General features: G+C 34.1%; 1 protein-coding gene across 1 annotated transcript; it reads right to left on the minus strand.

Annotated features, from left to right (window-relative positions):
* Positions 1-38: 38 nt before the first annotated feature.
* LOC110098811 lies at positions 39-19,832 on the minus strand. Its single transcript, XM_028701192.1, has 4 exons — positions 18,655-19,832; positions 9,258-10,427; positions 1,338-2,024; positions 39-1,231 (listed from the first exon to the last, which is right to left on the minus strand). The coding sequence occupies exons 1-4, from the start codon at positions 19,696-19,698 to the stop codon at positions 638-640; spliced, it is 3,495 nt and encodes a 1,164-aa protein (XP_028557025.1). The 5' UTR covers positions 19,699-19,832; the 3' UTR covers positions 39-637.
* Positions 19,833-20,155: the final 323 nt, after the last annotated feature.

Below are 20,155 nucleotides of genomic sequence, written 5' to 3' on the forward strand. Positions count from 1 at the left end.
AAATGACTGTAATCCGATGTATTATCAATAAGTCAGGATGAAACTAAAGAGCAAAATTCTGCATAACATCTTAAGGGGGGGTTTTGTATCGGATTTGTCCGTCGTTTTTAGTAGGATTTAGCATAAATCCAACCAAACACAATCCGCGCCGCTGTAAATCCGGCAAATCCATAAATACAGGATTTACAGATTTACGGCATAAATCCGGTAAATCCGTCTAAATCCTAATTCCATTCCTATTCGGATTTAATGCGACTTACAATTGCGGAACTTCTTCCCGCAACGCCCGTCCTGTAATCTGTTGCCAAACAACTTCTCTAGATTTAACAAGATTTACAATTTTCATATCAAACACTTTTCAGGATTTATAATCCGGATTTAATAAATCCTACTAAAATTGAATCCAATCCTATACCAAACACCCCCTAAGTATGAAACCAACAATGTTTATTAAGAGAGTCTTATACATCTACATATAAAATTACAAAAGAATGTTGATAAAAAGAGAAACAAAACAAGGATGCATAAAGCCAAAAAAATGAGAATCTAGAGCATCATATAGCAAATAAGATGATTGGATGGCTTCCTAATATACTCATTGCTAAAAAGCAACATTTTTTCTTGACCGATACATCCATCACTCATCAGATACAGGTTGTTGTTTCGAAAAAGCGGCCATTTCTGCTAAACTATGTCCCGAAATTTTCGTGATGAGAGCTACAGGGGAGAAGTATTTTTGCGTGTTCCCATGGTCCTCTGGATTAAGGCTATAGGTTCCTTGAAGCTCCCCAGCTCTTTCTTCTGCAGCTTCAGCTTCTTTCAATAAAAATTCACTCTCTTCTAAGTCACCTAGTTCAAGAGCTGCTGATCTTTCCGACCTTGCAGCTGCAGCAATCAACTGAAGTCTCTTAAAAGTTGCAACTGCTGCCTCCTTTTCCTTCAGTAAGACGAGCTCTTCATTTTCCTGCATCATACTAATATTGCTTTTAATATCCCCATCCAACTTCTCAAGGTTTAGAACAGCCTGGTCCATTTTATTCTGCATGCTTTCCTTCTCCGAGTTCAGTGTCTTCGCTTCAGCAGCTATTCGCCCAGCTTCCTTGAAATTTCTTGAAGCAGCGGCAACTTTCTTCTCAGCTTCAAGCTCGGGACCTCTTTTGTCGACAAAAGCTATTCGCTGCTTAAATAAATCAATGTCTTGCTGGATACTTACTCTGGTGGAAGAAAGTTCCTGCAAAAAAAATGAAACAGAAACAATGAAACGGGAAAGTGTCGAGGCATGTGAACTCTTTTAAGCTAGGTAGAAATGCCACAGAAAGATTTTACTAGCGACCAACCTGTAGTTTAGTTCTTGCAGTGGATATTTGTTGCCGGAGGACCTGTATTTCCTCTAGAATTTTCTCTTCTGTCTTCACCAACTGCACTTTGTCTTCTCTGGACTTTATGATGGATGATGCCAATTCTTTTCTCAATCCAACCAAATCCTGATAGGTTTTTGCCTCATCCAAAGCAACATTGGCAAGCTCCTTTAGATTAAAACACTTCTGCTCTTCCAGAGAAACAAATTCATCAATTTTATTCTTTTTTGATGATAATACCTCTCGCTCTGAGTCCATCCTAGACAAAGAAGACTTAAGTTTATCACGCTTCATTTCAACACTTGAAATTTTCTCTTGAAACTCTGATGCAACTTTAGAAATTTTTCTCTCTGCTTCATGTATCAGAGATTCATTTTCAGCAATCTCTGCTTCCTTCAGTCTAACTAAAGTTAGAAGCTCATCCAACTCCTTTGCTAAAGTAACCCGTTTCTTCCTAAGCCCTTCAACCACCTCTCTATCATCTTTAACCAAGTCTTCAATGGAACTATCCAATGCCGAGTGAGCATCTGATATGAGTTTAGCTTCAATGTCCACCTCAAGCTTGCTAGTCTCTAACAGTTCCATTGATGTTTGCCAATCTTCTAAATCTTTGGACGACAGTTCCTTTGTATTTCTATGAATTAAATCTGCCCGATCAGCAGCATCCTGCAAAAGGCAGGATAAAAATTGCAATTCTAGTTTGCTAGATGCTCCATGGCATACACCAGAAAACTAACGTAAATATGCATATTAAAAAAATATTATTACACTTCTCTTAAAGAAAAACCAGAATTTCCTTTTTAATGGATTTGGAAAACATTCGTTCTACTATAAAAAAGAGAACTTAACATGCAAGTGCTATGATAGTAAGTGGATGTAAAAATTGAAAAAACTAGGAAGAAGAACACAAATGAACTTTTTATTGAAAGATATATGAAGGAAAAAGCAAGATACAATTGGATCTTAATTGGAGAGGAAAATACTGCTCTCACAAATCCCTAGCCATCGGCTAGAGCTCTCTTAATAAAATCTATAACAAACAAAAATCACCTCCTCAAAATAACAACATAGTTAGCATTAAATAGCGCATCCCCCCAACCAAAAACATTCCCTCCCAAATTAGCCCCATTTCTCTAAATAATTTCTGCTTAGATTTTGAATTTAAATTAGATATCTTGCCCAAAATAATTCACTTTCAATTGCAATTAAAACTTTCTCAAACGATTCTCCCCTTGATTCCTCTCTTTCCCAATATAATACCTTCATAGATTTTCAAATCAAATTAAATCTCTTGCCCTAAATAATTCTCTCTCAATTGTAATTAAAACTTTTATAAACAATTCCCCTTTAATTAACAACATTCCTAAACAACTCCCTCTTGATTAGGAAACTTCTTGATTCCCTCCTAATCAAATCGGCCGGTTCATCAATACTCCCCTCCCAAAGTATCACCTTGTCCTCAAGGTGAAAAGGAAGAAATTATTGCTACATTCTCTCATCGACTTACTCTTCAATTTCCTTGTCATCACAAACGATGAGAATCTTAAGAGTTCGATTCTTACACCTATGCCTTGGTGTATACATCTACTCACATTAAAACACAGCCCCTTTCGTCCTCTTTTTATTGTAACTCCATTTCTGTGAGCTTCTTGAAGTTTCCCTCATGTCTCCCTCCTACAATTGTCTCTTCGGGGTCTCCCTAGTAATAATCGGTGTCTTCTCCTTGGATGCCAAAAAGGTAATGGTCATCCTATACGAACCTCCTGAGCTGCTGCCTCCAGCCTCTCTCTCTAAGTGCCTCTGATCCTCAACTATGACATCATAGAGAACAAATGAAAAAATTTATAAGCCCTCCACATGTAGAAATAACTCTCAAAGTTACATCATTACAGGAGCATTGGGATTCTTATATTTAATATTTTTTATCAAAATAGAAGAGAAACATAAAACCTTGATCATATTTTTAACACTTTGTATAAAAAAAATGCACTTTTTCCAAAATAGAAAAGTTTTCCTTATAGTCAAATAAGTTGAGGAAATGAGTGCTAGGAGAAAGCCCTACAAAATGTTTATCAGTGAGGACATGTAAGAGTACCAAAATGCAAGAAAGCATGAGGTGGATCAAAATAAAGCCAACGGGTCGGTATCACTATTGTAAGAAGACATAAAAATTTTGAATACAAATATTCAATAAAACCCTATGAAAAAAATAAATTGAAAGGCAAGTTTTTAATTATGAAGCAATATCTATAATAGAGGAGTACATATATGAGCATAACATTACTTTAATTGCTGCAAACTATTTCACTTCTTCAACTATAAATTAGATTCTTAATTATGATTGATCACATAAAATGACCTGATTTGGGATTAATTATATTATAAGTCTATCACAATGTAAATGGCCTCTTGGCAAATGATAACTTGTAAAATTATTGGGATAGATAAATTTCACATCAGGACAAATAATGTAGTTCTAAGAACTTTGGGAAAGGTTTAATACATGTTTTAGCATTAAAGAAGAATCTTATTGATGTGAAACATAAATGCCATATACTTACCTAGGTGGCAAGATTAATTAAAGCCCAAATCAATTTGGGGAGAGAGAATAGAAATCTGAAATTAAGGAGTAATTAAAGATAATTCAAATTCAATTTTTGAATTTGAATTGTCATTAATTGGGGTTGGATGTCCGCATCACTTATATCTCCAGGTTGTTTGAACTCTAATGGTACATATATCATGTTGAATGTGGAATATCCTCAGATTTTGATGAAAGCAAAGAATCTTGATTATCTATACTTCCTTCGGGGTAGCGCAATAAAAGCTGTAACATCAATTTCTTCCTCAAAAGAATTGACCAATATACAATATATAAGGCTCGGGCAGATATTAGAGTTGGGCAAAAGAGGTTTACTTTTTGGTCATATGATCATTTCTTTAGATTTCTATGAATTATATCTAGAAGAACACCGCGCACTAATTTTTTTCTGCAGGAGTTCATAGGAGATGGTGAGTTTGGAGTAGTGGTTAAGTTGACTTTAGTGTACTACAGAGGTTCCAAGCTTGAGTCATAAAAATAATCTCTTACAAATACAGAGGTAACGCTACATAATAACCCCTCTCTAGTCCCTCATTATTGAGAGTTCCATGGATTGGGTAAATTCTTTATTTTATAGGAGTTGAAAGGATTAAGAGTACTATGAACTACATTAATTAGATTTGACAAGGCCAACATATTAGGTATATAAGATAGATCTAAATATATGACGACTTTATACATCATTATACCTTGAGGTTTAGCATTATATTCTTACAAAAAAAACGTGATATTTGGGATATTCATAAAATGAAATTTTGGGAGTATGATAAAGAGATTTAGAACTAACATTGCTTTGGAATTCTTCTATTTAAGTTCATAGTTTTTTTTTTTTTTAAGGGTAATGTCATGCATGATGGTGTCTTCGTTACTCCTCTATAAAGTCAATTGGCAAAAAGAATGTACAAAACATTTCTAATTAGGGCAAGAAAATGTTATCCAATGTTTCTATGAACAAAAATTTTATGAAAGACAGGGGGGTTATCAATACTATAGGATATTTAGTGAACAAATCTCCATCAACATATATTACATTAAAGACTTTACAAATGTGGTCAGATCATCTTGCAAATTATTTTGTTCTTGGGGCTTTTTTATTATTCTACTAATGCTCATGTTTAAGAGGTACATTAGCTCCAAGAGTTAAGAGTGTATATTCCTTGGGTGTGTATTTAGAATGAAGGGATACAAACTTTGGTGTAAAAGCCTAAATCAATTAGTTTTATGATTAGTAGAGACATCATCAAGTTCAATGAACCAAATACGCTTCAATGCAAGCTATGCTTTGAGATTAAGCAAAATGGTTTAATTGATTTTTTAGATGAGATCAAAAGGTAACTATGCATTCAAGCTTTGAAATTAAGCAAAATAGATTAATTATTGATGTAGCCAAAAAAACTAATGCAGAATTCAAAGTAGATGGACAGGGAGATTTTATTACAATGAAAGAAAAACTAAAAGATAAGTGGGGATTCACTCACCTACCATGAAATATGGATACTTTAAAAATCCTTCTATGTTCGTGTTGGACATGAGTGTCGGATAGAAACACACCTCGACACATGTCTAACACGGTGAAAAGTATGTTTCCAAATTAGAGACAAATGCGATCATTACACCTAGACATGGCTAGGACATATGATTATAATGAAGTGTTATTTTTTATAAGCTTCACAAACTATATTTGTATCAATGATTGTTAAGGTTCTCCTAAAGAGTATATTGTCGCAAGTAGTGCTGATGATTTTGATGCCAAGTGTATTAGGTAAATTAATGGTACATCAATGTATTCATATTTTTTATATATTTTGAAAATCATATAATCTTTTTCCTTTTTTTTTTTTTTTTGAATTTAGTGTGGACAATATAATGTTGATATTGACAAAATCATGCCTAATAATTAAGATGTGGTGTTGGAAACTTAGTACATTTGATGAAAATAAGGCACTTCTGATAAAATATTGAGATTTAATTGCAATTAAGCCAATATTTTTCATGGTCATTAAGCTTTTGATGCCATATATACAATGTTATGTTTTATTTTATAATACTTTTTAATAGAAAATGTACATATTAGATGCTTTGATTACACATTTTATATTAATAATTTATTAAAAAAATATTGTATCCACAACATGTCATGGCTTGCCTTTTATAGTTATGCTCTGTCCTCAAGCACATATCATGTTATGTCTATGTCTCGTGTTGATGTTCATGCTTAATAGTTCACCTATAGCTTTGGGGCTCACTCATGTATAAAATTCAAGTAGTCACGCATACACGAGGACTCATTCACCCAATGTATTTAAGAAATACTCATCCAAACAACAGGAATCTCTTACTTTCAAACTCTCAAAAACTTACTTTCAAAAACACTCCAAGTCTAAGCCTTCTTTAACGTAGCATATGAACACTTAGATCAAGGTTGCTAGTTGGAAAGTATAATTAAATGTGGTCTTAGTAAGTGGATAATAAGAGTTGGGAATCACACCAAGTATTCAATAAATATCTCATCATTCTCCTCATAACGGAAGAATTAGCTCAAGTTTTACATTTAGTAAAGCGCCTTCTTCATCATGGTTAAGACCTATGAGATCATCGTTCAAGTTGAGACCTACAAAAAATCACTATGATGCCAATTTGATATAGCTCAAAAAACCAAAGTGAAATTGAAAGCAAATGAAATAAGGCATCTATCCCACTACATCAAGCCCTTATCCCACTACGTGGGATTGGCTACATGAATCATTTTTCACCATTGTGTACTGTTAAGAGCCAAATTCTTATTTAAAGCTAATAAAGAAATATCATTTCTAATATTTTCTAACAAAGTCTTTTTAGGTCTATCTCTACCTTTCTTAAGATAAGCCAAATCTAATACATCTACTCTCCTAACCCGGTCATCGAAAGGTCGTTGTTTTATGTGACCAAACTATCTAAGGCAACTCTCTCTAATCTTATCTTCAACTGGAGATACTCCAACCATTTCACGAATATGCTCATTTAGTATCCTTTCTCTAAGAGTAAAGTCACTCATCCACCTGATCATTCTCATCTCTGACACTTAACTTAATATTATGCTTCTCTTTTAATGGCCAACATTATGCACCATAAAGTATTGCAGGTCTCACCACCATTTAATAGAATTTTCCTTAAGTTTGAAGGGGACTTTTCTATCATACAACAAGCCCGAATAATTCCTCCACTTTAACCATCCAACAAAAATAGGAAAATAAGTAACAGCTTGTGTTTGAACACAAGTAACAGCTCTTGTATACATCTCCTTAATGACTTGAATATAAGCATTATTAACCTATTTATTTTCTAGAATTTTCCCTATCACTTCTCTTGGAATTTTATTATATGCTTTCTCTAAATCAATAAATATCATATGTAGATCCTCCTTATTCTCTTTATACTTCTCCATCAAACATCTCAATAAATTTATAGCTTCCATAGTAAACCAACCCCGCATGAATCCAATTTGATTTTGAGAAACATTAGTATTACAATGTAACCTATGCTCCATAACTCTCTCCCGTGATTTTAAGACATTTAACTATTATGAAAAAAAATTATATGAGAAAAGTGAAAATTCACTTATGTAAAACTAAAGGGGCTCGGCTCACCCGAAGCACTTGAGGTTTATTTGACATCACTTTTTGTTTCTGATTTTGCTTTTAAAAAAAAATCAAATAAAACATGTTTGGTCAAGGTTTTGTGATAGTTTTCTTTCTTTCAAAAATAAATCAAGTTGTTTTTTAAAAATACCCAAAATAACTTTTAGGTCTTTATATTATTTTCTATTCGAACTCATGAATCATGCAAGTAGTTCCACACCCAAGCTGATAAAATCTCTATTTGGGCCACTAGCCCTTATGGTCATAGCGTCACAACCTTCTTTAAAACCACAATGTAAATCGACTTATATGATATTTAGTAAAAACAAAAGTAAAATGCAACATATACTTAAGATCCTTTTTTTTTTTCATATCAAACCATAAACAAAATTTAAAAATAAAATAAAAACAAGAATGAAAATAAAGAGTGATCCCAAATAGCCCCTCAAGAAATTATTTATTTGAAAGACTCACTCACTCATACAAGATATATCTGTTACTCTCTCTTCCTTAAACTCTATTTTTAAAGTATTTTCATGTCTGTCTTTTATAATATGAAATGTTAACTTTTTGGCCACTTAAATCATGATGAATAACAAGTATAGTTAAATGAGGAAGCTGAAAAGCAGTAAGTGATAAGTGTTGGTTAATTTTTCATGCAATAAAAATTGGAAGGGATCCATGATTATTGTTTCCTTCACTCTGAAATTATAAGAAGAAACTAAAAAAGAGATATATGGTGTTGTGTTCTTGGAGTTTTGTTGAAATAGGCCTCTTATACTCTTCTCATTGGCTCTCAATTAAAAATTTTGATCCAAATTTTTTTGAGATATCAACACCTCTCTTGTTAATATTAGAAAATGGATTTGATATATTCAGGTAAATTCACTTAATTTACACTTCATCTTTTGATAGTGGAGTCAACGTGTCTCCTTGTCACGAGGATGTAGTTCATCCTTGATTGAACCACACAAACTTGGTGTTCTCTAACTGTAATATACTTTACTTATTCCCTATACTTTTTTTTGGAGCTATTATGTAACTGATTTTTGGTAGATCGAACCTCTCATGTGCTACCAAAGCAGGTAATTTGGGGCTTTGTCATAATATAGTATATAGATACTATCAAGAAGCACTTGATGAAAAGTGAAAAAAGTTTACGGTTTTGCAGTATAAAATTAGGCGTTATTGAAAACACAAGTTAAAGAGAAATGATGGCAATATAAAGAATTCTCAAGTGCGAGAGAGATTGTAAAGATACAAGTAAAATAATAGTAATGTATTGAAAGTGAAATAAGAGTTGAACTCCTAAAAAAACCAATAGTGACTCCCTCATTGATTTAAATTTTTGGGTTAATGGATGTCTATCCAAAAATATTTGAGCTTAACACGAGCCCTTAGGATTTTAACCTCCTAACGATCACTAATTAAAAATCATGTGTAATTTATGAGGTTTGGGTGTATAGTTATGGCAACCAAAAGACGTAAAATTTATTATTACTAAAGTTGGTATGCTCCTTGTATAGCCAACACTAAAGATTACTTAAATGAACATATTCCATGGATTGGTTGTTCATCTAAAATATGCTTCAGAATGTTTTAATTAATAAGAATCAAACAAAACGAAGGCGATAATAATCATAAGGGAATTCAGATGTGTAAAAGAAATGGACTGCATACCATGGCAAACCGTTCAAGAAGCTCTATTCCTTCCTCCTCGGCGTCTATCTGCAATTTGACAACCTCCTGCATCCTTGAATCAATATAATCACAGTCCAGCTCCGTCTCTCTCAATGTGTTCAGCAGTCTATCCTTCTCCTTCTCTGCTGCTGAAAGAGATTCGCTGACTTTCTCTGCCATTTCAAAATCCTCGGCCTCGCAGGCCACCTCGAGCTGCTTCTCTAAGTCTTTATATATCATTGAGGCCTGGTTGAAATCCTTCCCAGCCTTTCTTCGCTTCCTCTCCAGTTCCTTCCTCTCGGAGTAGGCCAAAGTTGCCATCTCTCGAATCCCCTCGAGCTTTGTGGATATCCTAGACCTGATAAGATTCAATTTATCCTCTATTAATTCCAAGGTGTCCTTTTCGGAAGCCTTCGCAGTGGAAGAAAATGCATCAGCGTCGCCTTCAGAATCACCAAGCTGTGAAGGTGATAATTCATCACCATCACTCGCAGCTTTTACAGATACTACCGTTTCTGCTACTGCCAGATCTTCGTGTACGGATCCATCCAGCAATTCTTTGTGACAGCTAGAAGTCGATAGAGTGGACTCGGAACTAGAAGTACGAATGACATTGTCAGTTGGATGAGGAGGATCAATGACGGAAACCACCGGCGTTGAGTCAATTGCTTCGCGGCCATAACCGATGCGGAAGCCCCGCTTCTTCTTGCGGGAGATAAGGCGTGATGGAGCGGCCGGCGAAGGGAAGGGGGCAGGGGAAGAGATTGCAGGAAGGAGATATTTAGGTTCGATGGGTATTTGGAGGGAGAGATCGGAGAAGATATCTTCATCGAGGGGTCGAGATTTGGATTGGGGCAAAGTCGACGGCGCAGTTGGCGGGGAAGGAGAGGGAGGACGCACCGGATCATGATATTGAGATGGTGGGGCCGATTCTTTTTCTAGAGGTAAGGACGACGGGAGAAGATCGGAAGGGGAGAAAAGGACCATACCTTCGAATAGCGAGCCATCCAATTCGTTGCCGCTTACACCGACCTCCGAAGCCATGGAGATCGGTGGGCCTGAGCGAGGTGGATGAGGAAGCAGCCTGAGCCGGCGGAGAACGCAACAACACGGCGGCAAAGCGGATGACAAAAAAATACAATTGCGAAGAGGTGGATTGCTTGATCCTTGCTTTGATCCACATTACAATACAATAAGGATACCATGCCAAAAAATATAAAATAAAATAAATTTTGCTGGTTATATTGTAAAAGTGAGTAAAAAAATTGTAATTAAAATTAAATTTTTATATCTATGAAAAACTTAGGTTTTATTGTATTAATATAAATCATAACAAGGGTATATCAAAGATGTGGGAAAAAAATTAATGAAAAGAATCTGAAAATAAATAACTAAATGAAAAGGAAACAAATAAAAGTATTATATAGCTTGGAAAATATTGGATCAAATCCTGCTGTTGAAGAATCTGCTCTAATGGTGATGGGCATTAGATAATTCATGTTATGTTAGAGAAGTAAGCACCTCAGTATGAAAATTTTTTCTGTGGAAGACACGGCACCCAGATTATCAGCACCACGGTATATAGAAAAAAAAAAAATTTGGGTGTGCCTTGCAACACCAAGAAGCGCGGTCGAGGCGCCGAGTCTCGGGTTAGAATATTCTAGGAGAATATGGCAGCGTAGCGGCGCTGAAAAGGTAAGTACCGCGACATTAGGTCAGATTAGTGATTTCAAATATTAAAAATATCTAAATCCATTTCAAAATCCAATTTTTTATCCATATGCTTTGCTAAAATATACTGATAAAGATGTAGAATCAAGCAATTTAATGCATGATATCCTTATTTACACAAATTGTTAAAGGAAAATTTAAGCATCTTCCTCACTTCGAACATATACCATATGAATATGACATGTCCAAATGATTGTCTTTATGTAGGCGTAAATATATAGCAAAAATTTCCAAGCTAAGTTAGAAAGCAATTAAAATAGTTCTTTATATATCTTCTCTGAAATCCTTTTACTAAAGCGAATAATTTATTATAAGGGTATAACTAAGATGGAAATATTATCAATTGGTATTTATACATATCATATATAATATGAGAGATTAAATGATATCAATACATAGCTTCCATATGTGTCATGTTTCTCATGTATATATAACATCAAAATTCTATTGAAATTTGATCAAGAAACAAAATAACTTTCACGAGGTACTTATTCACAATGGTTTCTTTCTTTCAAAGTTTATTTATTTCTTCACGTTTCTTTTTCCTTGAATACTAAGGTTTCGTTTGGGATGATTTTCTTGATGCTTCTAAAAGCAGCTTTCTAATACAAAAATTAAAATTTTTGTACTAAAAGAAGTTTTAAAGAGCAGTAAGAAAGTCGTCCCAAATGAAACCTAATAGGCTATAATTCTAACTTTTTTTATTTTTTTGTCAACAACTCGATCAATATTTACATCAAGTTCATGTCATGTCATTCTCGAGGAACCAATATTAGTGAATTAAGTCAATTTTTGGCATATTCATGTGATTTGAAAGCTTGTTGATGGATGTCTTCCAACATTCATAATTTTTTTTTAATAAGAGAGATTTTTTTTTTTTTTTGATGATGTAATAAAACTCATGTTTGTTAAACAATATGCAACTACTATGCAAAAACTTCTCAGCCATACCTCCTTATAGATGGAGTAGATAATATAAAAGTTAAATTATGATTGCATTTGTAACACATTTATGTTATAAGAATAGCTTTTGTTTATATTGTATAAACTAATCAAGATAAAGATGAGCCTTTTCATATAAAAATGTATGTCGATCTATTTGAAAAGATGTGTATTTTGCTATAAAAAAGTGTTTCATAAGAAGAAGAAGAAGAAAAAGAAGAAGAAGAAGAATTCCCTTATGTGAGTTTGCTATATTGGTGTATCATATAATAATATTTGACCACTTTGGATACAAACTAGAATTCCTGAATGAACTTGAAAAGGATGATGAAAATGAGCATGTAACACTAAGTTCACTTTCTAGTGATCAAACCTCTCAACTCACTTGCTTCACCTAATAGCTCTATAGCTAATATTAAAATACCTTATAACTTATTTTTCTTCAAGAAACTGGGATTTGAAGGGGTCCTATCATGACAACCCAGCCCAATATGACCCATAAATAGGACATGTTATATCGTGTTATATATTGATAGCTCAAGCCCAAGCTCAAAGTTTTAAGGATTTCTCATAATTCTTTGAATTATATAGACTATAGAGCAAAAAAAAAAATATCCCTTCCAAATTAGTCCCCTTTCTCTAAATAATTTCCGCTTATATTTTGAATTCAAATTAGATCTCTTGTCCTAAATAATTTCCTTTCAATTACAATTAAAACTTTCCAAAACAATTCCCCCTTGATTCCTCCTCTCTTTTCCTAAATAATTCCTTCTTAGATTTTGAATTCAAATTAAATCTCTTGTCCTAAATAATTCCCTCTTAATTGTAATTAAAACTTTTCTAAACAATTTCCCTTTAATTAAAAACATTCATAAACAACTCCCTCTTGATTATAAAACTTCCTAATTCCTTCCCCATCAAATCGGTCGGTTCATCAATACTCTCCTCCCAAAGTATCACCTTGTCCTCAAGGTGGAAAGGCAGAAATTGCTGCTTTATTCTCTCATCGACTTACTCTTCAATTTCCTTGTCATCACAAACGGTGATAACCTGAAGAGTTTGGTTCTTACACCTGTGCCTTGGTGTATGCCTCTACTCACATTAAAACACAGCTCCTTCGCCCTCTTCTCTTGTAACTCCATTTCTGTGAGCTTCTTGAAGTTTCCCTCATGTCTCCCTCCAACAGTTGTCTCTTCGGGGTCTCCCTAAGAATAACCAGTGTCTGCTCCTTGGATTCTAAAAAGGTGATGGTCATCCTATACGAACCTCCTGAGCTGCTGCCTCCAGCTTCTCTCTCTAAGTGCCTTTGATCCTCGATTATGATATCATAGAGAACAAATGAAAAAATTCATAAGCCCTCCACATGAAGAAATAACTCAAAAGTTACATCATTACAGGAGCATTGAGCTTCCTATATTTAATATTTTTTATCAAAAAAGAAGAGAAAGATAACACCTTGATCATATTTTTAGCACTTTGTATTAAAAAAATGCCCTTCTTCCAAAATAGAAAAGTTTTCCTTATAGTCAAATGAGTTGAGGAAATGAGTGCTAGGATAAAGCCCTACAAAATGTTTATCGGTGAGGACATGTAAGAGTACCAAAATGCAAGAAAGCAAGAGGTGGATCAAAATAAAGCCAAGGGTCGGTATCACTATAGTAAGAAGACATTAAAATTTTGAATACAAATATTAAACAAAACCCTAGGAAAAAATAAATTGAAAGGCAAGTTTTTAATTCTGAAGCAATACCTATAATAGAGGAGCACACATATATGAGCATAAAATTATTTTAATTGTTGCAAACTATTTCACTTCTTCAACTATAAATTAGATTCTTAATTATGATTGATCATATCAAATGACCTGATTTGGGATTAATTATATTAGAGGTCTATCACAATGGAAATGGCCTCTTGGCAAATGATAACTTGTAAAATTATTGGGATAGATATATTTCACATGAGGACAAATAATGTAGTTCTAAGAACTTTGGGAAAGGCTTTATACATGTTTTAACATTAAAGAAGAATCTTATATCTCCAGGTTGTTTGAACTCCAATGGGTACATATATCATGTTGAATGTGGAATATCCTCAGATTTTGATGAAAGCAAAGAAGCTTGATTCACTCTACTTCCTTCGGGGTAGCGCAATAAAAGCTGTAACATCAATTTCTTCCTCAAATGAATTGACCAATAATATTAGAGTTGGGCAAAAGAGGTTTACTTTTTGGTCATGTGATCATTTCTTTAGATTTCTATGAATTATATATAGAAGAACACCGCAGAATAAATTTTTCTGCAGGAGTTCATAGGAGATGGTGAGCTTGGAGTAGTGGTTAACTTGACTTTAGTGTACTACAGAGGTTCCAAGTTTGAGTAATAAAAATAATTTCTTACAAATACAGAGGTAATGCTACATAATAACCCCTCTCTAGTCCCTCATTATTAAGAGTTCCATGGATTGGGCAAATTCTTTATTTAATAGGAGTTCAAAGGATTAAGAGTACTATGAACAACAGCAATTAGATTTGCCAAAGCCAACATAATTAGACATATAATATAGATCTAAATATATGACTGACTTTATACATCATTTTCCCTTGAGGTTTAGCATTATATTCTTAAAAGAAAAACGTGATATTTGGGACATTCATAAAATGAATTTTTGGGAGTAAGATAAAGAGATTTAGAACTAACATTGCTTTGGAATTCTTCTCTTTTAGCTTCATAGTTTTTTTTTTCAAAAAAGGGTAATGTCATGCATGACGGTGTCTTCGTTACTCCTCTATAAAGTCAACTGGCAAAAAGAATGTACATAACATTTCTAATTAGGGCAAGATAATGTTATCTAATGTTTCTATGAACAAAAATTTTAAGGAAAGGCAGCGGGGTTATCAATACTATATGATATTTAGTGAACAAATCTCCATCAACATAATTTACATTAAAGACTTTACAAATGTGGTCAGATCATCTTGCAAATTATTTTGTTCTTGGGGCTTTTTTATTGTTCTACTGATGCTCATGTTTAAGAGGTATATTAGATCCAAGAGTTAAGAGTGTATATTCCTTGGGTGTGTATTTAGAATAAAGGGACACAAATTTTGGTGTAAAATCCTAAATCATTTAGTTTTATGATTAGTAGAGACATCATCAAGTTCAATGAACCAAATACGCTTCAACGCAAAGCTATGCTTTGAGATTAAGCAAAATGGTTTAATTGATTTTTTAGATGAGATCAAAAGGTAACTATGCATTCAAGCTTTGAAAGTAAGCAAAATAAATTAATTATTGATGTAGCCAAAAAAATTGATGCAGAATTCAAAGTAGATGGAGAGGGAAATTTTATTACAGTGAAAGAAAAACTAAGATAAGTGGGGATTCACTCACCTACCATGAAATAAGGATACTTAAAAATCCTTCTATGTTCGTGTTGGACATGTGTCAGACATAAACACACCTTGACACATGTCTAACACGGTGAAAAGTATGTTTCCAAATTAGCAACAGATGCGATCGTTACACCTAGACATGGCTAGGACATATGATTATAATGAAGTGTTGTTTTTTATAAGCTTCACAAACTATATTTGTATCAATGATTGTTAAGGTTCTCCTAAAGAGTGAATTGTCGCAAGTAGTGTTGATGATTTTGATGCAAGTGTATTAGATAAATTAATGGTACATCAATGTATTCATATATTTTTATATATTTTGAAAATCATATAATCTTTTTTTTTTAATTTAGTGTGGACAATATAATGTTGATATTGACAAAATCATGCCTAATAATTAAGGTGTGATGTTGGAAACTTAGTACATTTGATAAAAATAAGGCACTTCTGATAAAATATTGAGATTTAATTGCACTTAAGCCAATATTTTTCATGGTCATTAAGCCTTTGATGCGATACATGCAATGTTATGTTTTATTTTATAATACTTTTTAATAGAAAATGTACATATTTGATGCTTTGATTAGACATTTTATATTAATAATTTATTAAAAAAATATTGTATCTGCAACATGTCATGGCTTGCCTTTAATAGTTATGCTCTGTCCTCAAGCACATATCATGTGATGTCTATGTCTCGTATTGATGTTCATGCTTAATAGTTCACCTATAGCTTTGGGGCTCACTCACGTATAAAATTCAAGTAGTCAGGCGTACATGAGGACTCACTCACCCAATGTATTTACGAAATACTCATCCAAACAAGAGGAATCTCTTACTTTCAAACTCTCAAAAGCTTACTTTCAAAAACACTCCAAGTCTAAGCCTTCTTTAACGTAGCATAGGAACACTTAGATCAAGGTTGGTAGTTGGAAAGTATAATTAAATGTGGAGTTACTAAGTGGATAATAAGAGTTGGGAATCACACCAAGTATTGAATAAATATCTCATCATGCTCCTCATAATGGAAGAACCGGCTCAAGTTTTACATTTAGTGAAGCGCCTTCTTCATCATGGTTGATTAAGACCTATGAGATCATCTTTAAAGCTGAGATCTAAAAAAACCCACTTTGATATCAATTTGATATAGCTCAAAAAAGCAAAGTGAAATTTAAAGCAAATGAAACAAGGCATTTAACTATTATGCAACAACAACAACAACAACCACCACTACGTGAGATTGGCTATATGAATTATTTTTCTCCATTGTGTCCTATTAAGAGTCAAATTCTTATTTAAATCTAATAAAGAAATATCATTTATAATATTTTCTAATCAAGTCTTTTTAGATCTATCTCTACCTTTCTTAAGATAAGCTAAATCTAATACATCTACTCTCCTAACCCGTTCATCGAAAGGCCATTGTTTTATGTGACCAAACCATCTAAGGCGACTCTCTCTAATCTTATCTTCAACTGGAGCTACTCCAACCTTTTCATGAATATGCTCATTTTGTATCTTGTCTCTAAGAGTAAATCCACTCATCCACCTGAGCATTCGCATCCCTGCAACACGTAACTTAAAATTATGCTTCTCTTTTAATGGCCAACATTCTGCACCATAAAGCATTGCAGGTCTCGCCACCATTTAATAGAATTTTTTCTTAAGTTTGAAGGGGACTTTTCTATCATACAATAAACCTGAATAATTCCTCCACTTTAACCATCCAACAAAAATAGGAAAATACTTGGTCAAACCACCTTGTATTTGAACACAAGTAATAGCTCCTGTATGCATATCATTAATGACTTGAATATAAGCATTATTAACCCATTTCTTTTCTAGAATTTTCCATAGCACTTCTCTTGGAATTTTATCATATGCTTTCTCTAAATCAATAAAAATCATATGTAAATCCTCCTTATTCTCTTTATACTTCTCCATCAAATCTCTCAATAAATGTATAGCTTCCATAGTAGACCTACCCCGCATGAATCCAATTTGATTTTGAGAAACATTAGTATCACAATGTAACCTATGCTCCAGAACTCTCTCACATAATTTTAAGGCATTTAATTATTATGAAAAAAAAAATTATATGAGAAAAGTCAAAATTCACTTATTTAAAACTAAAGGGGCTCAGCTCAACCAAAGCACTCAAGGCTTATTTGACGTAACTTTTTTGTTTCTGATTTTGCTTGAAAAAAAAAATCAAACAAAACATGTTTGGTCAAGGTTTTGTGATAGTTTTCTTTCTTTCAAAAATAAAACAAGTTCTTTTTTAAAAATACCCAAACTAACTTTTAGGTCTTTATATTATTTTCTATTCGAACTCATGAGTCATGCAAGCAGTTCCACACCCAAGCTGATAAAATATCTATTTGGTCCACTAGCCCTTATGGTCATAGCGTCACTGCCCTCTTCCAAACCACAATGTAAATCGACTTATACGATATTTAGTAAAAACAAAAATAAAAGGGAAACATATACTTAAGATCCTATTTTTTTCATATCAAACCATAAACAAAATTTAAAAATAAAATAAAAACAAGAATGAAAATAAAGAGTGATCCTAAATGGCCCCTCAATAAATTATTTATTTGAAAGACTCACTAACTCATACAAGATATATCTGTTACTCTCTCTTCCTTAAACTCTATTTTTAAAGTAGTTCCATGTCTGTGTCTTTTATAACATGAAATGTGAACTTTTTAGCCACTTAAATCATGTAGTTGGTGGCAAGTAATTGATGAATAAAATGTATAGTTAAATGAGGAAGCTGAAAAGCAGTAAGTGATAAGTGTTGGTTAATTTTTCATGCAATAAAAATTGGAAGGGATCCATGATTATTGTTTCCTTCACTCTGAAATTATAAGAAGAAACTAAAAAAGAGATATATATTGTTGTGTTCTTGGAGTTTTGTTGAAATAGGCCTCTTATACTCTTCTCATTGACTCTCAATTAAGAAATTTTGATACAAATTTTTTTGAGATATCAACACCTCTCTTTTTAATAATTAGAAAATCGATTTGATATATTCAGGCAAATTCACTTAATTTACACTTCATCTTTTGATAGTGAAGTCAACGTGCCTCCTTGTCACGAGGATGTAGTTCATTCTTGATTTAACCACATAAACTTGTTGTCTAAAGTTGATATGCTCCTTGTAAAGCCAACACTAAAGATTTCTTAAATGAACATATTCCTTGGATTGCTTGTTCATCCAAAATATGCTTCAGAATGTTTTAATTAATAAGAATCAAACTAAACGAAGGCAATAATAATCATAAGGGAATTCAGATGTGTAAAAGAAATGGACTGGCATACCATGGCAAACCGTTCAAGAAGCTCTATTCCCTCCTCCTCAGCGACTATCTGCAATTTGACAACCTCCTGCATCCTTGAATCAATATAATCACAGTCCAGCTCCGTCTCTCTCAATGTGTTCAGCAGCCTATCCTTCTCCTTCTCTGCTGCTGCAAGAGATTCGCTGACTTTCTCGGCCATTTCAAAATCCTCGGCCTCGCAGGCCGCCTCGAGCTGCTTCTCTATGTCTTTATATATCATTGAGGCCTGGTTGAAATCCTTCCCAGCATTTCTTCGCTTCCTCTCCAGCTCCTTCCGCTCGGAGTACGCCAAAGTTGCCATCTCTCGAATCCCCTCGAGCTTTGTGGATATCCTAGACCTGAGAAGATTCAATTTATCCTCTATTAATTCCAAGGTGTCCTTTTCGGAAGCCTTCGCAGTGGAAGAAAATGCCTCAGCGTCGCCTTCAGAATCACCAAGCTGTGAAGGTGATAATTCATCACCATCACTCGCAGCTTTTACAGATACTACCGTTTCTGCTACTGCCAGATCTTCGTGTACGGATCCATCCAGCAATTCTTTGTGACAGCTAGAAGTCGATAGAGTGGACTCGGAACTAGAAGTACGAATGACATTGTCAGTTGGATGAGGAGGATCAATGACGGAAACCACCGGCGTTGAGTCAATTGCTTCGCGGCCATAACCGATGCGGAAGCCCCGCTTCTTCTTGCGGGAGATAAGGCGTGATGGAGCGACCGGCGAAGGCAAGGGGGCAGGGGAAGAGATTGCAGGAAGGAGATATTTAGGTTCGATGGGTATTTGGAGGGAGAGATCGGAGAAGATATCTTCATCGAGGGGTCGAGATTTGGATTGGGGCAAAGTCGACGGCGCAGTTGGCGGGGAAGGAGAGGGAGGACGCACCGGATCATGATATTGAGATGGTGGGGCCGATTCTTTTTCTAGAGGTAAGGACGACGGGAGAAGATCGGAAGGGGAGAAAAGGACCATACCTTCGAATAGCGAGCCATCCAATTCGTCGCCACTTACACCGACCTCCGAAGCCATGGAGATAGGTGGGCCTGAGCGAGGTGGATGAGGAAGCAGCCTGAGCCGGCGGAGAACGCAACAACACGGCGGCAAAGCGGATGACAAAAAAATACAATTGCGAAGAGGTGGATTGCTTGATCCTTGCTTTGATCCACATTACAATACAATAAGGATACCATGCCAAAAAATATAAAATAAAATAAATTTTGCTGGTTATATTGTAAAAGTGAGTAAAAAAATTGTAATTAAAATTAAATTTTTATATCTATGAAAAACTTAGGTTTTATTGTATTAATATAAATCATAACAAGGGTATATCAAAGATGTGGGAAAAAAATTAATGAAAAGAATCTGAAAATAAATAACTAAATGAAAAGGAAACAAATAAAAGTATTATATAGCTTGGAAAATATTGGATCAAATCATGCTGTTGAAGAATCTGCTCTAATGGTGATGACCCACTAATTACTTTTGA

The sequence above is a fragment of the Dendrobium catenatum genome, unplaced genomic scaffold (assembly GCF_001605985.2).
Source record: "Dendrobium catenatum unplaced genomic scaffold, ASM160598v2 fragScaff_scaffold_1645, whole genome shotgun sequence".
Lineage (NCBI taxonomy): Eukaryota > Viridiplantae > Streptophyta > Magnoliopsida > Asparagales > Orchidaceae > Dendrobium > Dendrobium catenatum.